Source organism: Cololabis saira, chromosome 16 (assembly GCF_033807715.1).
Source record: "Cololabis saira isolate AMF1-May2022 chromosome 16, fColSai1.1, whole genome shotgun sequence".
Taxonomy (NCBI): Eukaryota; Metazoa; Chordata; class Actinopteri; order Beloniformes; family Belonidae; genus Cololabis; species Cololabis saira.
The window spans coordinates 13,022,003-13,045,036 of record NC_084602.1 but is presented as its reverse complement, the minus strand read 5'-3'; the positions used below and the strand labels follow the sequence as shown (position 1 = coordinate 13,045,036).

The 23,034-nt window shown below is 39.4% G+C and overlaps 2 protein-coding genes across 3 annotated transcripts; both read right to left on the bottom strand.

Annotated features, from left to right (window-relative positions):
- Nucleotides 1-2,904: 2,904 nt before the first annotated feature.
- Nucleotides 2,905-21,574, bottom strand: LOC133462904 (4-galactosyl-N-acetylglucosaminide 3-alpha-L-fucosyltransferase 9-like). 2 transcript variants are annotated; one of them, XM_061744409.1, is made up of 4 exons: nucleotides 21,444-21,574; nucleotides 6,694-6,846; nucleotides 5,544-5,632; nucleotides 2,905-5,332 (listed from the first exon to the last, which is right to left on the bottom strand). In XM_061744409.1, exon 4 carries the CDS (start codon nucleotides 5,326-5,328, stop codon nucleotides 4,270-4,272), a length of 1,059 nt encoding a protein of 352 aa, XP_061600393.1. In that variant the 5' UTR covers nucleotides 5,329-5,332; nucleotides 5,544-5,632; nucleotides 6,694-6,846; nucleotides 21,444-21,574; the 3' UTR covers nucleotides 2,905-4,269. The 2 variants fall into 2 exon arrangements, with proteins under 2 accessions (XP_061600393.1, XP_061600394.1); XM_061744410.1 differs by lacking the exon at nucleotides 21,444-21,574 and adding an exon at nucleotides 20,620-20,693 and having other exon boundaries at nucleotides 6,694-6,842.
- LOC133462905 (4-galactosyl-N-acetylglucosaminide 3-alpha-L-fucosyltransferase 9-like) lies at nucleotides 9,803-21,552 on the bottom strand. The gene is made up of 2 exons (XM_061744412.1): nucleotides 21,444-21,552; nucleotides 9,803-11,026 (listed from the first exon to the last, which is right to left on the bottom strand). The coding sequence occupies exon 2, from the start codon at nucleotides 11,015-11,017 to the stop codon at nucleotides 9,938-9,940; it is 1,080 nt and encodes a 359-aa protein (XP_061600396.1). The 5' UTR covers nucleotides 11,018-11,026; nucleotides 21,444-21,552; the 3' UTR covers nucleotides 9,803-9,937.
- Nucleotides 21,575-23,034: the final 1,460 nt, after the last annotated feature.

Below are 23,034 nucleotides of genomic sequence, written 5' to 3'. Positions count from 1 at the left end.
TGGTTCAGTTCTCGGTACTCCCTCTCGTCTCCGTTGTTGATGCGACCGATGATGGCGGAGCAGATGGCGCAACCCTGGTCCTCAGGAACCCCTGTCCTGCATGTTTTCGATGTTTCCCTGCTTCAGCACACCATGATACAAATGACTGGTTGTGTCTGAAATTGCATACTTCCACCCTAATGAGTATGCAAAATGAGTGTGCAAGATTTTTAGTGCGTCTGAAACATTAGAACATACTCAATAGTGTGCACCATGCATACTCATTCCTCCCTCATTCCTTCCTCCCTACGGCAGGAAGTGACGTAAGCGCTCTTAATAGTACGTCCGAATTCATGCACACTACTCATATTTACTCAAAAGTGTGCCGAATTTAAGTATACTTTTTAGTATATACTTTTTAGTACGGGATTTCGGACGCACCGATAGTGTCATCAACAGACATGTACAGACCTTGATGACAAGCTGGTACCGACCATTAATTAGATTCAGGTGTGATGATGCAAGGAAACATCTAAAACATGCAGGACATGGTGTCCCGAGGACCAGGGTTGAAGACCACTGCTCTAGAGTATCATGAACTCAGTTTAAGGAGGTTAACAGGTGAGTGTTCAACAGAAATCTGAGCTTGTCTGCAATGCTGTAATCATTTTTCACCCCTTTGGATCAGCCCCTGCAGATGATTGGTCACCTTTCTGTTTTAATCTGGATCTTGGAACATCAACAGGCGAGCTGCTAGTTGGCTACTGTTCTTAAACTGTGTTTGTGCAAAAGAGTGAAAAAAATAAAAACATGCCAGTCCATGTAAAAACTTCAACAGGCAGTGATGCTTCTGTATCTTGTTTACAGATATTTCTTTCTCTCCATAATGACGTTTCAGATGCATTTGTTGCAGCTACAAGCCGACTAAATAACTTTTGCTTTTATTGCAGCACTGCCTCAGAGACTGATGATCATACAGCTTGTTTTTTGATTGTATTATCATAAATGCATGATTCACATAACGGCTGACTCCACTTGAACCAGCCTCTAATCCCTTCTTAAAGCTTGTCACATTCCTGACTGAAGTGGCCCGACTAGTTTTGTGAACATTAGTCAGGCATTTGTTTTTTTTGCTCTTTTGTTGTTTTCAGAAAGGCGAGGCACCTTGCTGAAAACTGTTGCTGGTTTCAATTTGAAAATTAACTTCCTGAAACAATGTTATAGTCTTTTTACAGTTTTAAATGTAGCATACATTTTAAAGGCTTTTCAATTAATCTAAATGCACACCTTAAAAAAAGTTTTTTTTAAAACACTCATGCACTCACTTTTGTTCTTTGGTAAATATTTTATTGTCTTTTCATGACTCTTTTAGAAATCAACAGTTAATTAAAAACAATGCTTGTGGGAAAATAACTTCTTCTAGAATCTTTAACCCTGTAAAGTCTAACATATAGATAAAGACAGAAAATTCAATTTTTATTGTAGATTGAAAAATAATAATGCATTGATGAATTTATGAATCAATGAATGTATAAGTATCAGTATCAAAATAATGTACATGCTTTATGTAAAGTAATACAACTTATATTTGGTTTATGCTTACAGTAAGTGTCAATTCAATGTAATTTATATTCAGTCACTAAAGTCTCTCTCTTTATTGTATAATACACACACACACACACACACACACACACACACACACACACACACACACACACACACACACACACACACACACACACACACACACACACACACACACACTTGTCATACTGCCTCTACTATGCATCTCTCTGTTTTATGCATGAACCTATTATAGTCCATCTTTCTCTCTCCTTTCTTTCATCTTTTTTTTCTTTCTTTAGTCAAATTCGAGTTGCGCTTTGAAATTACCTCACTGCCGTACGCCAAACAAACAACTAATCTGCAAGCTAACAGAGCGTTGCAAAGCGTCGTAGTGATGTCTTGTAGATCTGTATCTCCTTTAGACAACAAGACCACGCCGTTTCACGGAGAATGAAATCGACGTGCAACAATAACCTGCTCTTTGAATGAAGCATCGTAGATCGGCTGCCGTGAGATTTACAATGATTCATCTTACCTGCTTGGGCTTAAGCTGTGGATATTCTTTTTTATGTGAAGTTGCGCCGGCAGCGCCACATTATATTAAAATAAATATTGAATTACTGTCACTGTGAGGTTGGAAATCTCACGGTGTCACCTCTGTGGCTTTACACCATCACAGTATACCAAAATATGGTTAACCTTTTCACCCGTAGTGAATGTATGAACTATATAAATGAATGAATGAATGAATGAATGAATGAATGAATGAATGAATGAATGAATGAATGAATGAATGAATGAATGAATGAATGAATTGTCTTTATTGTCATTGTACGTACCAGTACAACGCAATTGGCAGTACAAACCCTTAAAGTGCTGAACAGATGAATGTCATGCTTAATAGATAACAGATGATGCTTGACAGCGTCTCAACTCACGAACGCTTCGTCTACTATGACCCGGAACACATTTCTACTCAGAAGATCACGCACATATAAAGCCCTTTTTATGTAATGTAGTTTGGAAAATCTGTCCTTTTTCTCATACCTAACTTGAAAAAAGGAAAAACAGTTATGAAATATAAATTTGCCTGTGATCCTATGCTTTCACTTCAAGTGTCTCTAAAGTTAGGGTAAGTCTTTATTGGATGACATCATATCTATTGATATTTAAAAGATATTAATCAGACATTAGATTTTTTGTGTTCTCAAGATTGGAAACTTGCAGATGGTAAGGAGATATTCACTGAATCAATAAGACTCCCTTAGCATACATGTAGCGCTTAAATGTTATAAAGAGAATAGAACATTAAATATTTGTTAATAAATATGTGCAACACAAAGAAAAGATCAAAGTTACTAAGCCTTATAAGATCCAATTTTATTTAGTGCAAGATTCAATTCAATTCAGTTTAATTTATATAGCGTCTATTACAATACCAATTGTCTCTAGGTGTTTTCCAGAAATCCAGAGCATGACCCCTGAACAATTATTAAATAAACAATGACAGGTAAAATATCCCCTAGTGGCAGAAAAACAGTGCCAAACAGTGGCAAGGAAAAATCAAGCCTCCAACTTCCTAAGGTTCATTGCAGTTCCTCAAGTGGCTGCAAAAACGAGTCTATCTTAATTGACCTACGTGTCCAACTTTAGAGCAGAAATAAACATATTTACAGCCTGATCCAAAAAACAGTCTCAATTGTTTGACTTTGCACCCATGACAATTCTTGGGATCTTTTTGTACCAAGTCAGGAGAGTTCATATTAAGCATTACATTTATTTCTAAAATGATTGATGATTGCTCAGCCAATGGCTAGCTGTTATCTCTTCCTGATGCGTCCTCATGCTTTGATTTGCTTATCAAATCAAATAGCCGTTTGTATTAACCCACGGTTGTCTAAATGTGGCTGTCATTATTGATTTTGCCATCGACTCAAACTGTATACCCTGCTGTAGATGTCTGATGACAGTTCTAATGATATTTCGGCTGGGTTCAGGCGCTAACTTTGAAATACAGTAGGTGTTTTCCCTTTAGGGAAGCAACATGGCTGTGCCCCGTACGAAGAAAAACAGGCTTCAAAACCACCCTTCAGAAACCAATGGGTCAGGTGACCTAATACTGCATCCACTGTTTTATACAGTCAAACAGGACAAACTCCCCTTAAAGAGGGAAGACACCTTGAGCAAGACCTGGTTCATAAGGGGGGACTTTACAAAGGCCAGCTGGATGGATGAATACATGAGGAGGGAGATAGAAAAGAGAGGATGAAGAACAGAGAGAGGAGAGGCAGAGATATACTGTCAACAGTACATAAAACAAAACATATTAGTAGATTAACAGACAAATTTCAGTACAGCATTTGAGGCCAGAATCTATTCTGGCCTCAAATCTATTCTAGAAAAATAAATTAATTTGTCTTAAAAACAAGGGTTCAGAATTGCAATTGCCTGAAATGGCCTGAAATTGGTTTGACAACTTGACGAAGAAGCTGCTGGCTTATACTGCATAAGACGGTAATGTGGTTCTGTTGCTGTAAACGATAAAGTAACCTGATATTTATCCTCCACAAAATACTTCATCTGTTGACTTTGTGTCAGTACTTTTTTTCATATTTAAAGGTGCACACTAGTGCCGGATTAGCAAAGCAAATGCAGATATTTTCTGTCATGATGCCTCACTTATTTTGATGTTGTATGTATAGGTATGTATTTGTCTCTAAAGCACTATTGGCCCCAGTACCAGTTGTCTAGACTATTGAATGCCTGGTACACTTTTTGCCTTTTTAGGTAATCACAAGCCCGGCATGTGAGCTCCGCCCAGAAATAGGTTTTCCTTGCTTCAAAGTGCCGTCGCCACTCAAAGTACTGGAGGTATATTGCCATGTTCTGGTCCAGGAGCAGCAGGTACTCGGCCAGCTCTTTGGGTGAAGAAAAGTCGTCCACGTGAATGAAAGCGTTTCCTGGAACAAAGTTTTCGTAATTTTTCCTCGGTGGGCCGAGAACCACCGGGACTGTGCCCACGGACAGCGGGTTGTACAGTTTCTCAGTCATGTAGTCCTTGTGGATTGAGTTCTCGAAAGCTAAGTAGAACTTGCAGCTGCCCATGGTGGAAAAGTAATCTTCGTCAGATATGTGACTCCCAAAGGCGTTTCCATATGCATGAATCTCAACGTGATTCTTAAGTTCATCATAATATTTCACCCGCTCGTGGTCCTGGTTCCAGTTGCTCACAAACCAGCAGATGAGCTTGTCTTTTGTCGGTGGTACAAAATTCTTGGTCTCTGCTGCTATGATGGACCCATAAGGCAACGCAATATCAGCATCCCGACGGTAATTGAGAGTCAGGTTGAACAAGTTCCCGATTCCAGGATGCTTGGGCGAATGCGTCGGTGACTCCATGTTCATCCATATCCACTTCTGGAATGGTGGTCGCTGGGTCCGTGGCAGGTTGGACAGGTTTGCAGAGATATCGTGGTGATGAATAATGACCCCATGAGATTTACTGTAGAGGCTTCTGTCCGCTGTGATGACACAACCTTCGATCTTGAAGTGAGAGCTGCAGACACTGAGATCAAAGGTTTTCCCGAAGGGCCAAAGCCAAACAAGCACTACGGTTGAATTTGGCTGGATGACTTGGACTGTAGAAACCTTTGATTTGGCCAACTCATAGATCATACTTGTGGATGGTTTAATATACATTAAAAATGCAGCTACAAAAACTCCTAGAATAATGGTGGTAACCAGAAGGGGTCGCAGGGTTTTGTGATTAGCTGTCACTGACATATTCCTGTAACGAAAAGGCAAACCACAGAAAAGAATCAGAATTAATTCAATATCAAAACTAGCCATAAAAGAAAGTTAAGGGTTTTTTTGTTGTTGTTTATCCCACATCATGGTCTCTTAATAACAATTTCACCTCAGTTGAAAACAGGTTGCTCTAATTTCAATACTACAACACTTAACTGTGAGGTTTCCTTTATCACACTTGCTATACACACCTGGTTTTGACTGAATGCTGAAATCCAGGAAATACCAGTAACGGCACAGGTTGGGGGGAAGAGGAGGGAAGAGACGGTTGGATCTATTCCTTAATGGTAGAGAGAAAGAATTGAGGGCAGGGTAGCTAAAAACAACACCAGAGAAGAATAAAAAACTTTTAGAGTTCACATAGAACTCTATGTCATACACACACACACACACACACACACACACACACACACACACACACACACACACACACTTATATGTATATAAGGGTATAGATGTGTTCTGGGTCTCTGGAAAGCGTCTAGAGACAACTTCTGTTGTAATAGACGCTATATAAATAAAGTTGAATTGAATTGAATTAAATCTGTTAAATAATGATTCACCGAAATATACCCTCCTTTGTTTTTCTTTTAAATTAAATCAAATTCCTGGAACCAAAACGACTCTGAACCAGAGCTTCACACCGCTACAACAGCTTGTAAACTGGTTTGACGGGACAGTAACTTGAGCTCACAGGGCACTTCAGCTCTGCAAAGGTTAAGCTCTGATATTAAGCACGCCCCCCCCATCCTGAAAATGTGTTTTATTTTGGTCATCTCACTTTAAAAAATATTTTTCTATAAGTTAAAATATATAATTTTAACAAATTAATCCTAGATTATATCCTTTTTCACAAGCATGCAGTATTTTTTTTTTAATAGTCCCACAAACTTAATATGAAAAAGTCATGACAAGACAAACCAGTGTTTGAGTTAAGTCACTTTTGTTTCTGTCTTAAACAAGAGAACCGGCATCAGTCGTCAGTGTTTGTATACGTAGAAAGATTTCAGTTCAACTGCAATGTTGAATAGGTTTAATAACATTTTATGGAGAAAAAAAAAGCTAGACTATGTCTTAACATTTATAGAGAAATGACATCTAAACAGCATCTCTTAATATTAGTAAAGAAAAGCAGACATAATTGCAACATACTTTGCTGAACTTCACTGAACTTATTTTTTAGACAAAGCTTCAGCATTTGAAAGTTACATGACAAATAAACAGATAGTTTGTGTGTGTTTCCACACCTTTTTTTCCCAACAAAACCGGCTTCTATTTAAATGAGGCAAAGGAAGCATAAAGGTGAGCAGAGGATGGATCGTGCAATTTGTCTTGTCTTACCCCTCTGTGTCTTTACTGGAGGATGAGGCGGGGGAAGCCGGTCGCTCAACAAAACGGATGATTCCTCAGCTGTCAGACAGGTTCTCCCGTTGCAGTTTCTTTGGAAGTAAGTCCCGTCTGTCACTTTTTATGGTCATCCTCTCTAGCTGCTTACTTCCGGAAAAACAAACAGGGAGTGGTTGGAGGAGTGGAGATACCTGATACTTTTCTCAGAATGGAGCTTCATTTGCACTTTGCAGATCAGAAACAGCAGTGGCGAGGATGCACCCTTATGCTAGAAGACAAAGTCTGCAGTATGGTTATTTGTGGGAACATTTTCAAAGGTTCAGAAGTGACTGTTGCCAGCTTTTTTCTCCTTGAAATATGCTTCAACGACCAACTTACCTTACCTACATACTTCACGAGTGACAAACACAACTCAGCAGCTACAAGACTCTCATGCTTTGTCTCTAAAACAAATATTTAAACATCATTTTTGTAACCCACACAGAGACTTTTAAATAAAACCTCTGCTTTTTTTAGTTTAGTTTTATCAAGACATTTTGCCAGTGTCTTATCAGAGTACTTTCAATGGCACGGCTTTGAAACTTTGCATAACAATACATTTGCATAGCTTTACACCAACTTTGTATGTATGCTTTGTCTTATTGCATACAGAGCTGCTGTGTGATTGAGTAACATGAACAGCCATGTAAAAATGAGCATAGTCTTTGGTCTCAGGATTTATTCCTTTTATCTGTACCAGAGATTGGTAGAGAAATAGAAAAATGAGCTGTCGCGCTGCTCCCAGTACTCAGAACAATATGCAAAAAGACCTGAAACTTAACTGGTCCCAGTAGCTGCTTTTGTGAGGAAGTTAAACAAACTGGAGTAAGTCAACAGGCTGTGGATGTTTTGTCTCATTCTTTTAAACATCTTCATGACTTTTATTGGTCTTTTTACATCTGTTATTGACTTGATTATTTAAATCTTTTACTTGCTTTAATGATCATTTTATGTATTATCAGCTGCTAATGATTCATTAATATATTTTATTGATTGGATAAAACATTGAGGACACTTTGAGATTTCTAATCTCAATGACAAATGTCCTGGTTAAATAAAGGTAATAATAATAATAATAAAAAAACACATTGTCTTGTCGTTTTTGCAGTATACATGAATAAGTGAATATTTTTGTTTATTTTAAGCTCAACTAATTTGAATATGTTTCTGAAAATGTGTTATCCTGCTGGGTCCACAGTGAAGCCATAAAACACACAAGTACACTACTGTTTCAGGATGTAATGTTCCGGAAAGTGTGGTTACGCGTGTAGGTAAAGTATTACAAGGAAACTGTTCCACTGGACGACTCACTACAATCTGTTTCTCATTTCAATCATCAGGAAACTGTTGTCATTTCTTTTCTCTTTTTTTGTCTGGGTCTCTAGTGGAGTCAGGACTCGAGGTGCTCCTGGAAACGTCCAAACTAAAAGAGTCTAAAGCTATTAAACTGGGTTTATAATCTAATGAGCTGAAATAAATGCTGCTGCAGCAAAAACAAATACTAGAAAATAATATAATAATCATCTAAGTAATTTCGTTTGCTGGCACCATATTTTGACTTGTCACAAAGAGTAATAAGCAGCAATTGGATATTACATAATAATATAATTATTTGGCTAAGACGGAGAGTACAAGGTTAAAAAAGCTACAAATGATATCCTGCAGGTGAAAACACTCACTCATAAATCACCTAAATGCTATAATTAAAGTCAGCAGTGTACAAGAGTTTGGTGCAGATGAAAACGTGCAGTTTAATTGTGTGTCGTGTTTAAAATAGGGTTGGAAAATGGGTGTCCTAATGTCTAGAGGACAGCTGAAAATTACCGCAACACAGTTATTCTTTTTCTCTCGTTCATTTTATTTTTCACACGAAAGGTTTGCACTCCGATGAACCGGCTGAGGAGCAAGTTCTCTGAGTGCGGACATAGCAGCACCAATAAAAGCACATGAAGGTTGATGCATGACAGGCCAGATGCTCTCAATGACCAAATGTCATTCAGAGCATTGCCAGTCTTCATCCAGCAGGCTAAATCTAGTCATGCATTATCCTTAAAGCGATTATTTTGAGCGTGAGTGCACATTGTGAACGGTCCTATGTGATAAAGAGCGCTCTATAAATATTTACGTCTCTGTCAATCTTTAAGGGCAACACCCTGCATAAGCCTGAGAGAGGACAAATAGGAACAAAACTGGTGTCTTGGTGAGCTAATAGGCAGGAAAAGAGGCCTCTACTGACTGATGTGACACTTATTTGAAAAGCTGAAACCCTGCAGCAGGTTAAACAGTAGTCCCCCCCCCCAAAAAAAAAACCAACAGGATAGTGGGGTTTAGGATGTCACAGGACTGTCTGACATCACACACAGGTTTCATAGGTTAAACTCTCAATCTAAGCCAAACTTTTGATCTTGAAATGGGCCCAGATACATTAACAGACACATATGAACAAAATACTCACACACATGATGACTTTAACTTAGTATTCACTTTAAGATGTTACCGATTACCATATATTCACATGACATCATCCTATAAAATATTTAAAGAAATATCAACATACATGTCTGAGGTTGTATCATATATGACTTTATCGAGTAAGTTAGGAGTGTAAACTTTTTAAAGATATGCATCATCCTGTTATTTAAAGAAACGCCGAAATAAATAAGTTGTTAATTTATCTGTGTACATATTGATTTTTTTTAAAAGAATCTGTTTATTTTATCTATGTAAATCAGTTTTTTCCCTTTCATATATGTTCTTTATTTCTTGTTTTTAAGCTTTTATTATTTAAAATAATATTTTTTCTTCAATGTTTCCTGGTTCCTCTTCTCTTACCAGTAATTCTGTTTATCTACTTCGTTTTTATCATACTTTTTTCAACTGGTTCTTAATCTATACGAATCTCAGTCGGGAAGGTTGGAGAATGAGCTGATTGCTTCCTCTTATGAACTTTGCTTGTTGTATGAGAGAACCAAGAGAGGGTGCCAACATTTCAACTTCCAGGTTGAAGGGAACGAAGAACCATGAAAAGCTGCATGTAGCAGGGCGAGTGCTACGGGGGCCCGACCGACAGGACAGAGAGGACACGGAGTTTTCGTGCAGAAACTGTTTATTCTCACCAAACACTCTCACACGTGCAAGCACCTTCTCCCAGCAGCAGACCCCCAGTCTCAGCAGCAGCTTCTCCTCTTTCATAGCACTATTAGCCCCAGTACCACCTGTTAAGATTATTGAATGCCTGGTACGCCTTTTGTCGTTTTAGATAATCACAAGCCTTGCATGTGTGCTCCGCCCAGAAATAGACTGACTTGACTTTAAAGTACCGCTGCCACTTAAAGTACCTGAGGTACATTTCATTATTCTTGTCCAGGAGCAGCAGGTACTCAGCCAGCTCCTTGGCTGAAGAAAAGTCATCAATGTGGATGAAAGCACCTCCTGGAAGAAAGTTCTCATAGTTCTTCCTCGGTGGGCCGAGAACCACCGGAACTGTGCCCACAGAGAGCGGGTTGTACAGTTTCTCAGTCATGTAGTCCTTGTGGATCGAGTTCTCGAAAGCCAAGTAGAACTTACAGCTGGCCAGAGTAGAAACATAATCCTCATCAGGAAGATGCTTATTGAAGGCATTCCCATATACACGAACAGCAATGTGCCTTTGAAGTTGGAAATAATATTTTGACCGCAAATGGCTCACGTCCCAGTTGCTAACAATCCAGCAAACCACCTTGTCCTTTGTAGGTGGAACAAAGTTCTCTTCAGTCTCTCTTGCTATTAGGGATCCATAAGGAACTTCAATGTCAGCGTCGCGGCGATAATTGAGAGTCAGATTGAACAAGTTATCCATTCCAGGGATCATGGACGAATGTGACGGCGACTCCATGTTCATCCATATCCACTTTTGGAAATGTGGTCGCTGGAGATGCGGCAGGTTGGAAAGGTCACTGGAGATCTCTCTGTGATGCATGACAACCCCATCCGACTGATTATAAAAGTTTCTGTCTGCTGTGAGGAAGCATCCTTCAATTTTGTAGAGTGAGCTGCAGACGTTCAGGTCAAAGATTTGTCCAAAGGGCCAAAACCAGAGTAGCACTATGGTAACATTTGTAGCACTTTTAGTGAAGAAGGGCTTGTTTTCTTCAACTGTGGATGTTGTTGACTCTACAATGTCATATAACCAGCTAGTGGTTGGCTTAAAATACATAAAAAAGGCAGTGAAAGAAAATCCCAGAAAAAAAATAGCGGCCAAAATGGGTCGCAGGATCTTGTCAAAAGATGTTGATGACATGTTCCTCTCCTGGAAAGGGCAAACCATAGAGAAAAACCAGAATAATGATTTAATGACGATTGTAGCCAATAAATTGCAAGTTTATTATGTAAGCTTTCTTATATTGAATCATAACATTTAAATATAGCTTGTTCCTCACTTGAATACAGTTAATCAATTATTTGAATATCAATTATCTCAGTTCACACTCCTGACTTTTAACCTTGTGACTATGAAGATAAATTACGTTTTTGAGCTGAAACTATTTGAATTATGTACAACTACTCCCCTTAATCTCATCCCTATATAAATCAGATTTTGTCTGTATTCTGAAATACATGCTATCGCTATTTAATATTTTTAGTTCCATGCTCATGAAAAAAAGAAAGACAAAATAATAATTAAAAGAAACTGTAGGTCAAAGCTGAGAGACTTTTCTCTAAAAGCGCTACGGCAACATTGAGGAAAAGAGGCTCATTTGCTGTCAATCCCTTCTCTGCACCGAGTTAGCACCCAGTTAGACTGGAAGTGTATCACTACATGTACCCTAAGTGACTAAATAAGCTTTCAAAATGATCTTATTCAAATAATGTGACATGTACATTTACTTCATAGCAATAAGATACAATAGTGGTATAAGCAGGTATATACTGTAGAGCAGTGATTCTCAACCGGGGGTCCGTGGACCGCTAGTGGTCCGAGGTGTAATTGCAAAGGGTCCGTGGGTCTATGATAATAAAAAAAAAAAAAAATTTAAAAAGCGAGAGGCAGGGGTTCAGCTGGACAGGCCACCAGTCCATCGCAGGGCCACGTATATACAAACAGTCATACTCACACTCACACTTACGGGCAATTTAAAATGATCAATTGACCTACTACGCATGTTTTTGGACTGTGGGAGGAAACCGGAGTACCCGGAGAGAACCCACGCAAGCACGGGGAGAACATGCAAACTCCACACAGAATGACCCCGCCGGGCCCGGGAGTCGAACCGGGGACCTTCTTGCTGTGAGGCAACAGTGCTAAGCCATCGGAAGTTACTGCATGACACTGTTAATACAAATGTAACAGAATCTGCATCCTTTTCAAATTATGAGACCCCTAGTGTTTCAGTAGCCATTCAGTTCTCAAAAAATGTGTTTTTGTGAAATAAATGCAAGAAGCTGTTGGGGGAACACTCATTTACTTGCAAAGGGCTTGAAATTGCAATAATGTAAAACACAAGACAAAGAAGAAGACGATAAGCACAGTAACACAAAGTAAAAGAAGAAGAATAAAAGAAGTAGACAATGATGGCACGATTAAAAAAAGACAGCTTGTTCTGAACATAGCAGACTCTGAGCCACCAGAAAAGAAAAAGCTAACAGACTTTACAGGGGGTCCAGGACCCCACAAAGGTTGAGAACCACTGCTGTAGAAGAATATACAAATCTTTTTAAAGCAATAAGTGTATTCCTGTCATATATTTGAAAATACACACGATTCTTGATTCTACCATAAGTGAAAACTCGTTGGCACTTTGGTTCGTTGCTCTCCAGGCTCAAATGAAAATATGGCTGTCTGACACAATACAACTTTTGTTTGTAAAATTCTTTGATTTTTCTGTGCTTTTCTGCTAAATGTAAGGTAGGAATGGTCTATCTGTCTAAACTGAATTATCTTGAGCTTTATATACCATGATGAACACAAAAAACTATAAATTGCTACAAATTACATAAATCCTCTACTCTTTTCTAAAAGTGTTTAAAATAATGAGTCATACTAAACTATATTTGGCCTCAGAATACAACGTTCTTCTGTTTTACTGATTCAAAATAAAGCAAAACAAAACAAAACTTACACTTTGTCCAAATTACCTCTAATGACAACACTTCAAGTGTGTTGTAATCTCCAACAAAACTTTGAGTAGATTCTAATCTCCATGGAGATAATATATTCTCCTTTTTCTCTTACCTTGTAGAGGAACTTCTTAAAAAGTCTCCATTATCATGTGTATAACTAAAATGTTTTTTATAAAAAAAAAACACAATGTAATACTGTGTGTGGATTTTGTATTGACAGAGTGACTAAGATTGATATGAAATGAAAAAATAGGCGATTGTTGAAACTGTTTATGAAAACTGTCACGACACGGACTGATCTGTAGCTCTAGATACTGCCCACGATCTCTCCTATGCAAATAACTTGATGCCAGTGTCACGCAACATGCGTTGACCAATAACAGAAGTGCTTGCTGACACTGAGGAGAAGAGCGACACATTTTCTGACTTTCAACTTGACTATAAAGACTTGCTATGGGCCGCTGGGTGGTACCGTGGTTAAAGCAAGTGGCCCATGTAATGACGCTTCAGTCCTCCTGCAGCGGTCGCCTGCGGCCCTTTGCTGCATGTCGTCCTCATGCTCTCTCTCTCTTCCCCCTTCCTGTCTAAACTCTGAATAAAGGCCACTAGAGCCACAAAAACGTATAAAAAAGTTAAATAAAATACTTGGTATTTCCTGATATCTTATTGTAAGGCAACAATTCTACACAAAGGTCGCGTTCAGACTGCAGGCAAATCTGATTCATATCTGATTCCTTCTCATATCCGATTTTCAGGGCTGACTGTCCACACTGTTTTTAGCAAGTGTCCATATTGGATCTGGCTCTGTTCAGACTGGGCCACATCATTGACTGATCTGACGGGTTGCCGTAGCATTGACGTTGGAGCGGAGGCGTCACCCAGCGCGTGTATTGTGTGAAGTCATGTAATTGCGACATCAAAAACAATAACAATATGGAGCCAGCTCACATGCTGTTCCATACCTGTAAAGCTGGACATACACTGTGCAATATTTTAAATCATTTGAGACTGCCCCATCTCCATCTAATCCTCCCGCTCTTTTTAAAAACATCAACAGTCTCTGCGGCCCTGAGGTTCTCCGGGAGGCTGTTCCACAATCGGGGACCATAATAACCTCCCCGTGTGTCCTGGTTCTAACTTTTGGTATGGTTAAAAGGCCAGGTCACAACATTCATGCTATATTAAATAACACATTTAACCCAAACGGGCCCCTTGAACGGCAGTGGTTATTCTGACCCTGTGTGTGTGTATGTGTGTGTTTGTGTGTGTTCCAAACCAAAAAGAATGAGCCCTCTAGTGTATCTCTCCTTTGCCTTGAACAGGCTGTGTGCTGCAAAATGTGCTGCAATTCCGGGCCGGAATTTCCCGCGCTGTCCTGCGGATGTGACGTCACATGACGCTGCATGTGCGTTCTCCCCGTTCTCCCGTGCCGGCTTCGCTGTTGGCTGCAGTACCCCCGACAGCCGTCGTGGTGAAGGGTGGCGCTATAGAGTCTCATTTCTTAAAAGGAGCCTCATGCTCCTTTAACTCGTTTGTAAGATGGGCTGTTAGAATGACGGTGAAATTAATTTCTCAGCGTGAGAAATGCCATGTGTGGCGTGAGAGCGCGTGAGAGCGCGTGAGAGCGCGTGAACCTGCGTGAACCTGCGTGAGACAGAGCCCTGATAAGAACTAATAAAAACCTTTCCACCCTGTAGCTTGTAACCATAGACGTCTCTTTGTTTGCCTTGAAAGTTTTGCCTTGCAAGTTTATGGTTTTCTGTAAAATTAGCGAGTTTCGTTGTGCTTTTCAAAATGATTTGTGCAACCAATAGTAGAACAAAATGACACCTTTTCTGCAGTTGACAAGTGCAGTAGAGCAGCGTGACGTAGACTCCAAGGAAAAACAAACTCTCATCTTCTTGCAGTGCCACTGTCTGAGCACAGTGATCACTTGCAGCACCCCCAAAGCCCTGTTGTAACTTCTGTCAACAATGTAATTAGCAAGTGGCTAATGTGAGTTCTGACTACAGTCATAGTGATTTAGTGGCTTAGTTAGCAGGCAGTGGTCAGATTATGGGGATGTCTTCATATCAGGTCAGATGATGCAGAATCATAGGACTATGTTTGTTAGTCACAATACACAGTAGAAAAATGACAAATGACAGTTTTCAGAATCTGATCATACATGCACTGGCTAGCTGACAGACTTCTCAAACTCTAATTAAATGTTGCTTGGTAACTGTGCTGCTGCAGGCAATCACTGAGCCCAAGCAGTACTTTGTATGTGTTCTTACGATTATTGTGTCTCATTATTGTTATAAAAGGTCAATGTACAAGTCACAACATTTCAATAAGAACACTTTGGATGCATTAGGAAGTTTATTTTATCACTCAGGTTATGTGCAGCGACAATGAGAAGAGAACAGAATATGCCCTCTTATAAAACTCAAGCGGTGACATCAAATGAACAAAAATGACAACGTATCCTTAAAACAGAATAACAATGGTTCTCAATGATCCAGTGATGTCTAATTGATCTTAAATCAGCAGGACATCCTTTTGATGGTTTTTTGTGTGAGCCTGGAGGGACACTGGGTGTGCTTCACTACTACAAAATTGTGCTTATTGTAAATATATATAAAAACAAAGTACACACCTAAAAGTACACGTAATTGAAATACATCCGTTATGCAAAAATGTGTACATATTTAAAAAAATAAGTAAAAAAATGAAGAGCTCTCCTTTTACAGGTGTGAAAAGTTAGATTTGTAGAAATAGAGATGCAGTCAAGGGTCATCCACTTATTTAAAAATGGTTCGTAACTCCTTCACTAGAGTATTTATTTAATGCACTTTGAATCAAGCTTATACTCATATGTATGTTACAATTATATTAAGATTAAAATTACATTAAATCACTTTTGCGCATTATTGTTCAGGAGTCAAGTGAATATATATGGTTGCCAAGATTCCCTTTTTTTCATTTAGAATCTGCTGTAATCATCTAAATGTGAATTACTTTAGTGTCAAACTTAAGTACTTCGTAAATCTGACTAAATTTTTCTGTGCCTGAGCTATTTGAAATTCGAAAGTTAGTGCTTTGTCACTATCATAGAAATGCAAATCTGCGAAGAGATCATGGAAAACATGAGGCTCTTTATCTTTCAAGTAGATTTTTTTCTCTGAAGGAATCAAAGCAGAGTATTGTCATGACACTATGTGTCACACTCTGAGTTGATATTATCTTATGTGAACAAATGAGAGCAATCTAAACATTTGTGGTGACCTGAGAGAACTGACTCAAAATGAAACAGAAAGCGGATGACTGAGTTCATGATAAGTTCATGAAAAAAAACAACTTCTATTCTATTGTTAGTTTAATGGAATTTATCTTATTGAAGTTCATGAAATCATTCATGAGATCATTCGCAACACAGGAAGTATCTCTTGTCTGCTTCTAAGGGTTAAGGAAGTACTATAGAGCCCACATAGCTGGTCTGCACACGCCTTAAGGACACTTGGGCTGACACCGTCCGGACCTTTAGCCTTATTCCAGTTCAGCCAACCTAACTACCGCAGGTGACATCAGAGAATCTGATGGGGTTTCGTTTTTTTCTTGAAGGGGAAGACGCTGAGGGGGCTGCATTACGATCCATGCTGTAGATCCAGAGCGTCTCTAAGGTGCTTTTGTTCAGCAGCTGACATGGTTGAATGCACAAACGATTAAGGGACCGCAAGTTGTTGTAGGGTGGGCTTGTAGGCTACAGCCGTGATTCCCAACCCCCGGTCCCCGGACCGGTACCGGTCCGTAGAGCCGTTACTACCGGGCCGTGGAATGGCTTGTGCTCCGATCATAATTAGGGCTGCAACGATTCGCCGACGTTGTCGACAAAAAAGCGATAATCAAAATTGTCGGCAATTCTCACCAGACGTTTTTTTTCCAATGGAGTGAGGCATCTCACTTCACTTCACCTCATACAATCTCTGCCGACAGCTGCGCTGCAGGACGTCTCAGCGCAGCCTTTTTTTTTTTTTTTGTCTGTCACACACACACATCAACACTAAATTGATCAATAATAACAAAATAAAACACAGGAAACATTAAGGCCAGCAAAATCTTTGTGGCGGGACAACAGGACCTGCTGGGTCTGTGCCCAGATCCTTCTATGTGTGTGACAGACAGCGGGGAGGACTCGGGCTTCACTTCCAGGTAGGGCTTGGGAATTGGAATTAAAAGTTCCGTATTGAACCAATACGGACATATATTATGCCAGGCCCGGTTCTACGATGGTGCATAAGCAAGCATTGCACCCTCAGTTTGTGTTTGCATGCTCAGTTGAAAAGACGAAAAGAAAACTGACAATGCGCCCGCGTTAAGCCTGATTTATGGTTCCGCGTTAAATCGACGGCATGGGTACGGCGATGGGTACGGCGATGGGTACGCGTGCGACGCGCACCGTACGTTCGCTTCCCCGCATATCCTACCCCGTAAACTCTGCGTTGTTGCAACGCGGAACCATAAATCAGCCAGTGTCCGTCACGCATCTGCGTGCAGCAGTTTCCTGCAGCAGCAGCAAGACGCTGCTCTCTGATTATGGCTCACAGTTTGAAAACCCCAAATAAAAAATAAATTAGAGAATATTTTATGAAATCAATAAACAATTCCATCATCAAAATTATAACAAAGGTTCAAAATATCATGCTTTGCATGTAATAAGACTAGGTAATATATTAGTTTCACCTTTTAAGTTGAATTATTGAAATAGATTAACTTTTAAACCAAATTCTAGTTGAATTATTGAAATAGATTAACTTTTACACCATATACTAGTTGAATTATTGAAATAAGTTAACTTTTACACCATATTCTTCACCTGAAGCATTTTTTTGTCATATAATTTCATCCAAAATTTGTATAAATCTAAATGTGTTTCTTTGAGTGGCAGCCCTGTCATGGCTTGGCGGACAATAAGTTCTGGTACCCGACTGGACTGAACAGCGCCATGCACAGGTGCTGTATGCAGGTTATACAGTCAGCTGCAGAGATGAGCGGACCTCAGCAAACCTCCATGAGCCGTTTCTTTACTGGTTGTTCGAGTAAAAGAAATAGTGATGAACAAGTGGAAAATCCTACCAAAAAGAAAAGCAAAAGCTTTAATCGCAAGTACGACATTATGTATATAAAATATGGATTTGTTGCAATTGGCGATTTGGAGGCGCCAAACCTACTATGTATTTTATATGGAGAAATGCTCGGCAACGAAGCAATGAAGCCATCCAAGCTCCAAAGACACTTAAATACAAAACATCCTTCTCTCAAAGACAAACCAGTGGATTTTTTCGAAAGGAAAAAACTTGAGTTAGATTTGCAGAAGCAAGTTTTAAAGGCCACAACATCAGCTAACGTCGCTGCAACGAGGGCTTCATATCTCGTTGCTCACCGGATTGCAAAAGCTAAAAAGCCTTTTACAATTGGAGAGGAGCTAATACTGCCCGCTGCAAAAGACATCTGCCTCGAACTTTTGGGGGGAAAAGCAGCTGGCAAAGTGTCGCAGCGGTCTGGCAATTGAAATAGGCTGTTATTTTCGTAAAATGAGTCGCCACCTGTTGGTGGATAAATATATGCACCTGAAACCATTGTAAAGTTAGTAAACAATGATAGCCTGCATTTTAAAATGCATTGTTTTTTTCTAAAATGTTTATTAAAATTGACATAAATTGTCAACCGGTCCCTGATCTTTTTGTTTATACTTCTGCTGGTCCTCGGCACAAAAAAGGTTGGGAACCCCTGGGCTACAGCACTGCAGAAAACTGCCTGTGTTGCTGTTGAATGTTGGGGGGGGAGGGGGCGTAATTACAGACACCAACATTGGACAAGTCTGTATGGCAACTACGAAGCAGTTCCTGTAGATATGTAGCTGCCCAAGCCATTCATAAATGAGAGTATAGTTGAAGAAATAAGCATAGGTTTCATGTTGGTAACCTTTCCTCACACAGCCATCATTTTTCATCCAGGCGTATTTGCAGATGGAGCAGTGAGGGATCAAGTGTCCTGCTCAGGGACAGTTATACAGTGACAGAGCAACTCTGACAACCTCACCCTCAATACCACAACCACTCCCTGTATGATGGAAAAATAAATAAACCATATACAGGTATAGTGGTTAAACAGAAATATTTATTCTAATAACTTCTAATGGTTAGGAACCTTTCCAACGTCACGTTAGTTGAAGTTGTGTGAAATAAACTGTCCTAAGTCAGGTTTGCATCTTAATAACTAGTGGCAATCTTATTATTAAAGTAATTATGATGAAAAAATAAGCTTTTACTGTAAGTAGCATTGAGTTTTGAATGAATTCTCTGTAAGGTGTTTAGGTGACTCTCTGACTGTCATAAAGCTGAGTCAACAGTGTAAAGTGTTAACCTTACCTCGGAATTGATAAAACATTAACCCACGCAAATGTTAGTGCTGAATGGGCGTTTTTTTTCCTTCCCATAATTCTGTCTAGAATTTACATCAATTACTTCTTCAAAGTTAGTTCCTCTTTTGTTCATAGGTTTTCCCACTAACTTCACGTTACATTGAACCCCTAATTGAAAAAGTGACACAGAACAATTGTTTGAAGTAGAAATGACATGGTTTTGCATATTTTTGGACTTCGGTCATACCTAAACTGTTGCAAGGATCAGTTCTTATTTTGAATGTTATCATAAGTTTTTTTTTTTTTTTTTTTTTTCGTAAGTTTTAAAGAGATTCACGAAGTCTTGTTGTATTTCTGAGCCTTCTGAGTCTCGCAGAGTCCTGCAACTGGCGTTACTTGTGACAAAAGTCATTACAAAGTGTTTAGAGGGATGACGGGTAGGAAGAATCTTACATAAGACAAGAATGGCTGGAAATGGGCATCTCATGTCCACTTTAAAGCAGCTAAATCAGCTGGTATACCAGCTGGACAGTACGATTTCGTCATCCCATCATCATCAAACCCCTAGGCTATGGTGCATGGAGCTGGTTCCAGAGAGAAGAGACTAACTCTTTAATCAACTAAAAACCCTGCAGGCAGACAGTCTTATTACAGGAGACCCATCTCTAAAACAACAGTAGATACACTCATCACAGCACAGTTTCCTCATGTGTTTTCAGCCTGTTACAACTCCAGACAAAGAGGGGTGGCTATTCTTATTAACTTATTAATTTGAATTGTATTGTAAAGGACACACATGTAGACCCAGAGGGTAGATTTATAATATTAGTTTTATGCATTCAAAATATGAACTAATGTATTGCTAATGTATATGGTCCAAATGTTGATGACTCCTCATTTTTCCACTCTTTTTTCACCTCACTTTCTGATCACCTAGACAACACAGTCATCATCGGAGGAGACCTCAACCTGGTATTGGACCCTGGAGGGGACAGGCTCAGTAACGCAGGTAGTCACAGGAGTTGGCAGTCCACAAATAATATTAAGCAATATATGAATGATCTTGGTCTTTGCGATGCATGGAGTTCTCTCCACCCAACTCTCAGGGATTATACTTTTTTCTCAGCTGTTCATCACTCATATTCCCAGGCTAGATTACTTTTTAGTTGGCAGCTCTCTGATGAGAGATATCTCAAAATCCAAAATCCCTCCTTTTACTATCAGTGATCACGCACCAGTTTCTTTCACTCTGGTGAAGAAGGGAATCATACCACCTTCCGGAAATTGGAAGTTTTAATGCATCATTACTTAAAGATCCCGACTTTGTTAATTAAAAAAAAAAAAAGAATGGGACATATATTTGCAAAACAACGACTAACCTGAAACATCAGCAATTGTTCTGTGGGAAGCAGGAAAAGCAGTAATGAGAGGCCAAAATAATTTCCTTCTCTTCAAATAAGAAAAAGAAGGAACATTTGAAAATAAGGGAATTAGAATGTGAAATTAAAGCACCCTACCGGGCCTCCGCAGATGAACACAAGAAGGAAAGCTAAGATCGAATTAAATAAAATTAAAAGTAAACAAGGAAAAAACAACTATAACATCCATTAAGGATCAATCAGGGAATATCACTCATAATACCTGTTCAATAAACTCAGTCTTCAGAGATTTTTACTGTAAATTACTCATCACAAATTGATCCACCAGACCAATCCATTGATCAGTTTCTTGGAAATATCAACCTGCTAAAGTTACATCATGAGCAGGTTATGAATCTAGATTCACCTCTCTCAATGGGAGAACTCCATGAAGCTCTCCAGCATATGCCCAATAATAAAGCTCCAGGCCCAGATGGCTTTCCAGCCGAATTCTATAAAGAATTTTGGATCATATTAGCACCAACATTTCATAAAATGATCTTAAACATTAAGGAGAATACAAGTTTACCCTCAAATATGAACTCTGCTAATATCAGCCTCCTATTGAAACCAGACCTGTCATTGCTGGTACCTGAGTATTAAGGGAAGAAAAGAAAAAACAACATAAAGCTAGTTTGTGTGTATGTTTCCACACCATTGATTTTCCTGTTTTTACAGTGTCACATAGCTGTATTTTGTAAAAAAAAAAAAAAAAGCCTTCTTCTACTCAAAAGCTGTGGATAGAGAGTACAGGTGAGCAGAGCAAGAGCTTGCAGCTTTCTTACCTTTTGTGGGTTAAATAGAAGATGAGATGAGACAGGTGAAGCCTGTTGTTGAAGACAGCTATGATGATTCTCTGGCTTATGGACACGTGAATCTGTCGAAGTCCCTGAAAGAACATCTTCTGTTTGTCTATTATCTTTTTTTATGGCTATGTTCCAACTATTAACTACTGGAGGAGGGGTTAAAGCTGCCCCATAGGATCGCTCCTGGAATTAATGTTTTATTTTCACTTTGCGGCACAATGTCAAAAATAAAGGTGAAGACATATTGTACGATATCCAGTGCAGCAAAATTCAGTCTTCTAATTCTTGCGTTTTAATGAAATATTTAAGCAGCCAGTATGCATTGTGAAATTATTATGACTTTGTGGCCGCTCCCTGATGGCAAAGCCTGATTCCTCCATAGTTGGCCCTTTGAGCCTTTGCATCCTTTGGTCTGAGAAAAGCAACCGTGGTACACGTAGTCAAGGCGTCGTCAATCATTGACCCCCACATAACAAAGTCAAGGGCTGTAAATTCTACTATTACGTGTTGCACTAAAGAGGGAGATGCTCCAGTTTCATTCCATGTATGAATACCTCACTGTACATGTGTCAATGACAATAAAAGGCATTCTATTCTATTCTAATAAATATATGTATAATGCCGTGCAGGGCGAGGACAAGGAGACTTCAAAAGCCTTTACTTCAGTTACAGTTTCACTCAGCGCACCTGTAGCACACCTACAACTCCCAAAAGCCCCTCCCATCAGCCCCTATCTACCTTTTAATCTGTTTGGACTAAACTCACGTTCCTATGGGGGATGTGTGTGTATGTACGTGTGTGTGTACATAAAGACGACATGCTACATGTTTCACAAATAAAACATATTTTTATCTCGAAATAAAAGTTTTTCATGCAGCTTTTTCCCCCTGTGTGAGAACCCACACACTGTTTGGCAATTTGCCTCCTCGCTCCCCTCCTTGGCAGACTGACTGACGTAGAACCTGACCTCAGTTTGATGTCCTGTTTTTGTCCGTATACACACATTCACCCGCATAACATTCATCCAAGCACACCAAGAATATTGATCTAATTACAGCTTTAATACCGCTCTCAATCATTTGTTTAAACCTGTGTAGCCTCCACCTGCTTTCATGTTTTTCCAGCCTGGCTGGGACGCCTCTTTAGTTTATGATCTTTACAGAAGGTTTAGGGCGTGTTGTGTTATGGGAACATGGGTGCCTATCAGGGCCAGTGGAACTGCCCTCTACATGACTTACTCACGCACACACTCACTTAGGTCCGAGGGGTTGGGGGGTCCAGGGCGTGGGGGACACTGTCTCACATACCCCGGGACCAGTGATGGGCAGAAACTATGGGCAGAAATATGTGCCACTAGAAACTGAATTTGAATCATTTATATTTGAATTTGAATTGCTCAACTTGAATAATTGCATTAAAAAACTGAATCTGAATCACATAATTTGAATTTGCATTGTTTAATTTGAATCATTGCATTGAAAAACTGAATCTACATTCCGAAAAACTGAATCTACATTCAGCTCTCACAATTCAAATTCAGTTCTTGAAATTCAATTTCAATTCTACTGTG